Source organism: Malurus melanocephalus, unplaced genomic scaffold, assembly GCF_030028575.1.
Source record: "Malurus melanocephalus ecotype Western Australia unplaced genomic scaffold, MMel_1.1 scaffold_382, whole genome shotgun sequence".
Lineage (NCBI taxonomy): Eukaryota > Metazoa > Chordata > Aves > Passeriformes > Maluridae > Malurus > Malurus melanocephalus.
In genome coordinates this window covers 306,221-314,848 of record NW_026623614.1, presented here as the reverse complement: position 1 = coordinate 314,848, position 8,628 = coordinate 306,221, and the positions used below count along the sequence as shown (strand labels likewise).

The following is an 8,628-nucleotide window of genomic DNA, read 5'->3' as shown; positions in this document are numbered from 1 at the left end:
CCCTGTGTCCCTGTCTCCACAGGCGAGAAGCCCTTCGAGTGCAAGCTGTGCCACCAGCGCTCCCGGGACTACTCGGCCATGATCAAACACCTTCGGACCCACAACGGCGCTTCCCCGTACCAGTGCACCATCTGCCTGGAGTACTGCCCCAGCCTCTCGGCCATGCAGAAGCACATGAAGGGCCACAAGCCAGAGGAGATCCCCACCGACTGGCGGATAGAGAAGACCTATCTCTACCTCTGCTACGTCTAAGGGAGGAGGCCCAGGGGCAGCAGGSCCAGGTGGCAGATGACTGGGCAAAAAAAATCCCACCACACACGCAGCATCTATGGCCTTGTTTGTTTTCGGTTCTCATTCATTTCTTCTCGCCGAAGAGTCCTGCAGCTCCTGCGGCAGCGAGGGACGCCCTGGCCCCTTCCCAGCTCCATCCACCCTGCTGCCCCAGCTCCATCCACACTGCTGCCCCAGCTGCTCATGCTCTGCTGCCCTCTCACCCTCGCTGCAGGGCACATTTCACCCTCTGCACCCCGGCCAGCCCCKCTGTTACCCTTGCATTGGCCACTGGTGCTGCTGGGAAGATCCTGTAGGAACGAGCGCTTCCCCCAGAGTGTTCCTACAGCAGTGCTCGGGAAAGCTCTCGTTCCTGGTGTCTCTGTTGCTTTACAGACCCTGCTGTGGGTGCCCTGCAGAGGACCCGAGTTCCTGTGCTCTTGGGCCCCTTTTTGGCAGGTTCCCAGGTGGAGGCATTGCAGTGGGAGAGCAAGGAGCCCTGTGAGCCACGAGTGTTTTGGGAAGTGTTTTGGGGGGATCCTGGCCAGAGGAGGGTGTTTGGGGCTGGAGCCCGGCTGCCTTGAGGTGCTGCCTGCTGTCGGGTGAGCTCRAGGGGCACAGGAGGCTGCTGCTGTCCCCATGACCAAAGACCTCTCTATGCATTTCTTCCTCCTTCCCTGCCCTCCCAGGACAAGGGCAAAGCCCCCCACGGGGAGATGCAGTTGTTTGGTGATGTGCAGTCAGTGCCAGTGTTGGGGCTATAGTGTGTGGTATCGCTCCGAATGGAGAGATCCTCTTTTCTTCTGCTGRTTTGAAGCACCTAGAGGGTGCCACCTGTGGGTTTTTTTGCCCAGCCCTCAGCCCAAAAGCCTACAGGAGCCCACAGCAAGAGGTGCCCRGTGGCAGGTGGCTTCGCTCGCCGCTTTTTTGCTTTTTGTTTGGGTTTTTTTGAACTTTCTGTTGGAATATTTCCACATTTAGCACATTTTACTTGAAATTACCTCGGTTTTTTGTGACCTCATGAGCTTTTATTGATTTGGGAGGGACAGGGGGCAGCATGGCTGGGGTGCACCAGCCGTGTTCCCAGCATTGATGATGGAGAGGCAGGGGGGTGACAGTGTCCCTGCCAGCCTCCTGTTGTGCATTATCCTTACCAAAACTGGTATTTTTTGCCTGGCCTTACGGGGCTGGGGGTGTTGGTTCTGAAGCTACCTCTTGTGTTTGTTTTTGTTGTGTTTCTCCTGCGCAGCTGCGGGTTTGGTGGTTCCATCCCGCGGCTCTTTTTTTGTCGTTTTGCTGCGTTTGGGTGAAAAGGGGGGAAAAGGAGCCGASGGGAGAGGGACAGTGTCTGGATGTTGTTTGGAGGGCACTGATGGCCCCTGTGGGTTTGGGGTGCCCATCCCACCTCTCCTGGTGCCAAGCAGGGATTTGGCTGTGGGAGCAGCATCCTCCCTCGTGCCCCAGTCCGGCTTTGCACGTGCGTGTGCCTCTGGGACACTGCTGCTGTACAATCYGGGATGTGACTGTGGAGAACGGCTCATTTCATTGTTGTGCCTAAGAAAAAAAAAAAGAGAAAAAGTATTTAAAAAAGAGAACAGTGTTCTTTCACACAGRAAGTTGCTGCAATTTCTGGCATGCGTGTGGCAGGTCCCCGTGGTGTCCTGGCACGGACAGATGCAGGTGCTGCGGTGCCATGGAGCACGTGGCCGAGTTCATGTGGCTTGTTTTTGGTTTTTTTTTCCTGAACCTCCCCTCCCATCGCACCGTCCCTGTCCCTCAGAGACACAGCCCCCGCTGCGACTGTCGGGTCAGCGTTGCAGTGCTGCTGCCGTGTCCCGGGCGCTGTCCCCGCACTGTTTGCCGTGGCGCAGCCCCCGCCACCCTCCATATATATATTTGTAAGTATATATATGTGTATGATAGCAGTGAGGACCGAGCGCCGCCCGCGGGGCCTGGCCCTGTCCCCTGGCTTGTGTCAGTGTTGTGAGCCCGTCCCGTTGCTCTGTGTTGCTGCTCGTGGTTCGGGTCCGTCGCTGTCCTCGTTCCGTCTACCTCAGCACCTCTCTGAGCCCGGGCGCAGAAGGTGCCCAAGTTCCCTTTCGGTTTTCTCAGAGTATCTATCGGCTCCTATTTTTTGTACGATTTTCCTGTCTCCCCTCGCCGTTCTCTCCCCTGCGGTTCTGCTTGCGAGTCCTCTCTGTCCTCTAGCCACAGATGCCGTTAGCTAAAGGTTTCCTGAAAAATAAAGAAAAAGAAAAAAAAAAAAAAAAAGCCCAGTTGTGGTGTCTCCTAGTTGCAGCTCTCCGCATCTGCCTTCGTTCTGTGTAGATTCAGATGCATTTCTTTGTAAGACTTCAGTGTTTCTGACAGAGGAAAAAAAAAAGACAAAAAAAAAAAAGAATATACTGCTGCAGGTTTTTTTCTCTCCATGTGTCACTAAGTGAAGTTCGTGCCTTCTATAGCAAAGAGAATATTTTTTACATCCTACTAACGGTAGATTTTTTTGTAGTGAACATTTTTTGTATTTTTATTTATAAGTCTCATAAGGAAAATAGCAATGTTCAGTTGTATACCTTGAATCTGCAGTTAGAAAACGAAAAAACAACCAATAAAGTTAATTCCGTTGTCTCAGCCTGCTGTCTCCCGTTCCTGTGCCTGCTGAGAGGAGGAGGAGGAGGAGGAAGGATGCATCCCACCAGTTTGGGGTGAGCCGTGGGGTTGTGTGGGGTGTTTGGGGGTGTTCCAGGGGGGATTGGGGAGGTGCTGTCCCTTAAGCAGCCCTGGGGGGCAGGAGGTGTCCCCAGAATGTCACTGTCCCCATGGACAGGGAGCGTCCCCAGCCTGTGCCGCCGCCTGCCCGTGTGGCTCACCAGGGAGCGGAGCAAGTTTGCCTCAATGAAAGTGAACTCGTTCATTTAAACCTGCCTGCAGAGCCGTCCGGCCCCCCGCCGCGTTAATTATMCTCCAGTTCCCGACTGATTGCTGTACACTAAGCTTAAGCCCTCCTTTATTTATTTACTGACTACATTAACAGCAGCGCCTGCTCTCCTTTTGTGCCGTGGCAAACGCACAGCACCGCATTCCGTGCGGGGCCAGGTGGGTGCTGCAGCCCCCATCCATCCTCACCCAGCTCTGCCGGTGCCCGGTGAGTGGTGCCAGCCTCACCCAGCCGTGCCAGTGCCCGGTCAGTGCTTCCACCCTCACTCGGCCGTGCCCAGTGCCCAGTGAGTGCTGCCAGCCTCTCCCGGCTGTGCCAGTGCCCGGTCAGTGCCACCCGCTGCCGGCCTGGGCCTCGTGATGCCATTGAACATTTGTTATAGCACAGCCAGAGTCACCAATTTCAGAGCATCATTCAGTTTTTCCCGGGGGTGGATGGCATTTGCCAGTGTCAAGGCCAGGTCATGCCCTGGCCCAGCCCTTCCCAGCAGGTTTGGGGGCTGCATGTCCCTCCCAAGGTCCCGATGGTGACTCTGCCTCCCCCAGTATCCCCCCAACACAGCCCTTCAGGAAGGTTTGGGGTAAGTGCTGGGGAATTTGGGTCCGGGTCAGGCCGGCAGAGGTGGTCCTGCTGTGGGCACCGTGCAGGCTGCAGTGCCCTGGAGAAGGGGGTGCAGAGCCCCGGGCTGGCACTCAGCCTGGCACAAAGGCWTTGCTGGAATAACGGGGAAATCGCAGTAGGACCAGGCCTTTGTGYTCACGCACAGCAGCTGGGAGCGATTATGCTGCAACAATGTTCTGTTCCATCAACATTATGTCCTCATTAAACCTTTATTAGGAGATTAGATTCAGATTTATTGATTTTTTTTTTTTTTTTAAGAGGAAAATCCAGATTCCTCTCAGAGAGATCCCTGGAACTTTTTCCCACATGCAGCACTTCCCAAAGTAGCAAGAGGGCAAAGGGAGAATCAATCTTTCCTCCAGCATGGGCAGCCTGTCCTTGCAGGGTGAAGGACTGCCGAGCTGCTTGAGGGGGACAGGTTGGGTGCATGGTGGCTTCTGGCACAGGGAGGACAAGGACAAGGACCAGAACATTCCATCAGATACACAGCACAGGWGAGCATTGCAGTGCGACCCGGGGGACATCGGGGTCACTGTGGGCAGGAGAGGGATGGCAAGGCTGGCTCAAGAGTCCTGCTGCCCAGTCCCCTCATCAAACACAGGGGCTGGGTGGCATCGCACAGCCGGGTCAATGGGCACATTGGATTTGTCTGTTGGAGCGTTTGATGTTACACGAAGGCAGCTCATTCCAGAGAGTGTTAATTGCCCACTGCACTGATCAGGTCTGTAGCACCATCGATCTCGGTGGGATCAATGGGCTGATTTAGTGTCTCACGAACTCTTTAACTGGACACCTCATCAATAGGCAGCCACTTACAGACCATCAGCGCATTAGTGCGGGCGGCGCTGGCAGGAGCCCGCTCCACCCATCCTCAGCCCCGTCACTCAGAGGGAAGTTTTCCTGCAGATGATGGCTCTGGGATGGTGAGCAGGAGTCTTGCCAGGGGCTGGAGGTGTGAGGGTGGATGTATGAGAGCGAGGTGCTGTGGACACACCCGCCCCCATCACCTGCAGGCCCAGTGTATGTAGAGCTGCTCCCCGGGAAGGGGACGGGCCCTTGCACCATCTGCGGCACTTAATCCTTTCTCTTTGTGCCTCTCCCCTGGCAGGGGCGGATTGGCAGCGGGAGCTGGGCACTACCGCAGCTGTGATGGCAGCGCTGCCCCCGAGCATCTCTCCAGGACAGTGTGCTCACAGGATCAGCCCCCGTGGCACCCTGGTTTGGCCACTGCCCCCGAGCATCTCTCCAGGACAGTGTGCTCACAGGATCAGCCCCTGTGGCATCCTGGTTTGGCCACTGCCCCCGAGCATCTCTCCAGGACAGTGTGCTCACAGGATCAGCCCCCGTGGCACCCTGGTTTGGCCACTGCCTGGCACTGGGTCTCTGTCAGATTGCTGGAACTGCTGAGCACAAGCACGGTGGGGATGGCTGGGCCGAAGGAGGGAATAAAGGCAGCAGCGGGGGTGAGGGGTAGGGGAGCCGATGGCAGCGGGACCCCTGGGGCAGTGGGGATCTCCGGGGCAGGGGGACAGCCCGGTCCGAGACAGGGGACAGCACTCTCCCCCCGGGGACAGCCCCCTCCTCCCGGGACAGCCCCCTCCCCCCTCCTCATCCCCTCCTCATCCTCCTCCTCTCCCTCCTCGCAGCCGGCCCGGGGGTGCTGTCCGCGGTGCTGAAGGCGCTGCCGCCGCCGGGCCGAGGGCGCTCCGGGGATGGCGGGGGAAGCGTGGAGAGAGGTTTGGGCAGGGTCGGGGGGTCCTGGGGGCTCCTGCTCAGCTCTGTTTTCCCGCTGCAGGGCTGAGGACACGAGGGATGAGCCCGCCCGGGTGGACGGTGAGTCCCAGAGCCGGGGAGAGCCCGGGCTGAGGTCCCCGTGCCCACCCTGAACCACGGGCACSGCTCAGGCATCGCGCCACACCGACCAAAGCGTGCCCAGGGTGACACTGTAGGCCAGCACGGCCGCCAGGTACAGCCGGAACAGCAGGACATCCAACACGTAGCCCACTTGCAGCCACTCGCGGGCGACATCGCGGAATTCCTCCCGTTTCTCCAGGAGCTGGCGGATGGCCGTGGTCTCCCGCAGAACATCCTGCAGTGCTGCTGAGCCCTCTGTCCGGCCAGCAAAGGCCATCGCAGACCTCGTGCCCTCCATTGCCCCGCACTCCCGGGGCTCCTCACAGCCATAAGGGGTCAGCTTGGCTGAGGCATCAAGAGAAACAAATGGGAAAAACTTATTTAGATGGGAAAGTGGGATKTCTGAGGGTGAACTAGGCACCCAGCTCACCCCACMAWCAGTGGTTATGTAGATGAAGATGAYTCCTTCAKTTCCCACAGGCCCTTCATGTGCAACCCTCACCTGTGCTGTCATTATTCTCCAACTGCCTGGAGATGTCCAAGCTTTGCCTCCTGCTTTGGCTGAATTTCTCCCTGTCCCGGACACAGAGCAGGGTGGCAGCTCGTTCCAGCAGCAGGTGCCTCAGCCACTCGGGGACGTGGGGCTGCAGGTCTTGTTTGTGCACCAGGCGCACGATCAGGATGGTCTCGGTCAGGCTGATGACCAGCAGTGCCATGCACACCACAAAGTAGATGCCTGCAGACACATCAGGGAGCTGAGTGACCTACAAAGGCTTTGCACAGAGCACTGGCCCAAACTGGCCCCCTGCTCATCTCTCAGGCCCTGTGGTCCCTGCCCAGGGGTGCCAGGGCAGCTGCACGGGTGGTGGTGCCACCGTACCTATCAAGGGCGTGCCCACRGCAGTGGCTGGCAACGTGTCGGATACAATAATGAGGAAAACCGAGTAGCCCAGCAGGAGAGTGATCTTGAAGGAGACCCTCTCACCGCTGTGGGGAGGCAGGTAGAAGCCCACAATGTCCATAATCATCAGGAAGATGCTGGGGAGCAGCAGGCTGACCGTGTAGAAGAGGGGGCGTCTCCGGATGACTAGCTGCAGTACAGAGAGACAGAAAAGGTTCAGTGAAGGGTTGGAGCCAGGCCTTCAGCTGGTGTGGCCCTTTCCAAGGCAGGGGAGGATGAGGGGAGGCACTAAAGAGATCCAGAGGAAGGGCAGGCAGGAACTGCAGCACGGAGCAGGGACAGGGATGGGGCAAGACCTTTCCCTCGAGCCMCATCCCCGAGAAACACCGTGCCCAAAGCTCTTACGTAGAACTTCATCTCAGCATAGCTGTCACTGCTCTTGACACTGAACTCCTGGAAGTGGCTGAGGACGTAGAGCAGCTCCCATTCGCCCTGGTTCATGAAGACGCTCCGGTCAAACTTGACGAGCTCCGGCTGACGCCACAGCGAGAGGTTGATATCACGAACTGCGGGGGCAAAGGAGAGGTGAGAAACAGGAGGCAAGGGCCGGCACCTCCAGCCGGGCTGCGGGTGCCCTCCTGCGCGCTTCCCCGATCCGCTGGGGCCATCTAGAGGGACAAATCCCCTTCTGCACGGAGCTCCGGGCCGGCACAGCTCCKGCCGCTCCCCGAGCCCCTCCGGCACGGAACCCCGCACTCACTGTGGTGCAGCCAGCTGGTGAAGGTGAGCGAGCAGTTCTGGACGTCGAAGGGGAAGTTGTAGATGTCCAGGCTGCAGGCAGTCATCACCTGGATGGGTTTGAGGTTCTGCACCTCCCCGCGATGGCTGACATAGACATAGGGGACGTGCGGTGACTTTCCAACGTCCACGCTGGGGGACATGAGGGACAGAGATGTGAGCTGGAGAGCGCTCCRGGCAGGGGTTCCTCCTGCCGAAGTGGCATTTTGGGGAGAGCCAGAGATTTACCCCCTGTTCTGCTGTTTTAGTGRTACCCTCGCAGGCATTTCTGCCTAGAAACACCCCTGCACTGTGCAGAGTGCTGCCTTCTCCTGGCTCCACAAGAGTCTGTGCCATTGTCCCTGAGCCCTCAGGAGGCAGTGGGAACACCTTAAATCCCCACAGAGTGGGAASGACACCCACTGGCTTCATGGGAAGGGACAGCAGCTCTGCAGCTGCCCCTGCATTGTACCGTCTTTACAAAGCCTTTCTCCCGATATCTGGATCTCACCCCGGCACAGTGAGGGTAATTACAGGCAGTTGTGGTTAGCCAGCATTGGAAATGGCCCAACTGCCGAGCCAATCCCCATCTGCAGCTCCCCGGTGCGGGGAGGCTGCCAGCTCTGTGCCAGGAATACAAAGCACAGGACGKGTCCACGGTGGGCAAGGCAGCTCCAGCCCCAGGCCATCTCCCACAGGCTTTGGCACTCACAACTCGTTGATGAGAATGTCAGGCACCCAGATGCTCTCTACGGGCAGGGAGATCTGCGTCAGGTTGTCGAAGCGAGCTGGATCCCACTGGAGGAACTCATCTGTCCAGTGCTGGGGACAAGGGAGAGGGCACTTGGTGGGGAGCTCCTTCCACTCTGCAGCACACAGAGCCCAGGCCAGCACCGAGCAACCTTCCCAGCCACGGGAGAGAGGGAAGGGTTTTCCTTCAGCTCACACAACGCCAACAGTGCGAAACACGGGGCCTGAAAGCTGAACTTTGAGGTTCGAGTGCTACGGAAAGCTCGCCAGCCTCCAGGATGGGTTTCCCCTCACTGCTCTCCTGCAGGACTGCACGCTTCTCACACAGGAAAACATGGGGTTTGGGGGTGCCTGACCCTGGGGGGACCCAGCAAGGAAGGGGTGAGGTTCCATGGCTACACACCTGCCTGTACCAGATGTAGGTGGTCAGCACCTGGTTCTTCTCATCCTGTGGAAAGATGAGGGCACAGTGTCAGGACAGGAGCACTGGCACTCTGCAAGATGGACAGAGCGTGCC

At 58.2% G+C, this 8,628-nt stretch overlaps 2 protein-coding genes across 4 annotated transcripts in view; one reads left to right on the top strand and one right to left on the bottom strand.

The window, feature by feature from the left end:
* Positions 1–2,541, top strand: part of ZBTB16 (zinc finger and BTB domain containing 16) — a 56,775-nt gene extending 54,234 nt beyond the window's left edge. For all 3 annotated transcript variants that reach the window (XM_057379011.1, XM_057379009.1, XM_057379010.1), the window contains exon 7: positions 23–2,541. In XM_057379011.1, coding sequence (XP_057234994.1) covers positions 23–252 — 230 coding nt within the window. In that variant the 3' untranslated portion in view covers positions 253–2,541. The remainder of the gene's footprint in view (positions 1–22) is intronic.
* A 3,188-nt stretch (positions 2,542–5,729) lies between these two features.
* Positions 5,730–8,628, bottom strand: part of LOC130581106 (5-hydroxytryptamine receptor 3A-like) — a 4,010-nt gene continuing 1,111 nt past the window's right edge. The window contains exons 3-9 of the mRNA XM_057379021.1: positions 8,515–8,564; positions 8,074–8,183; positions 7,345–7,514; positions 6,990–7,150; positions 6,564–6,774; positions 6,186–6,419; positions 5,730–6,028 (exon numbers count right to left, since the gene is read on the bottom strand). Of these exons, the coding sequence (XP_057235004.1) occupies positions 5,730–6,028; positions 6,186–6,419; positions 6,564–6,774; positions 6,990–7,150; positions 7,345–7,514; positions 8,074–8,183; positions 8,515–8,564 (1,235 nt within the window). The remainder of the gene's footprint in view (positions 6,029–6,185; positions 6,420–6,563; positions 6,775–6,989; positions 7,151–7,344; positions 7,515–8,073; positions 8,184–8,514; positions 8,565–8,628) is intronic.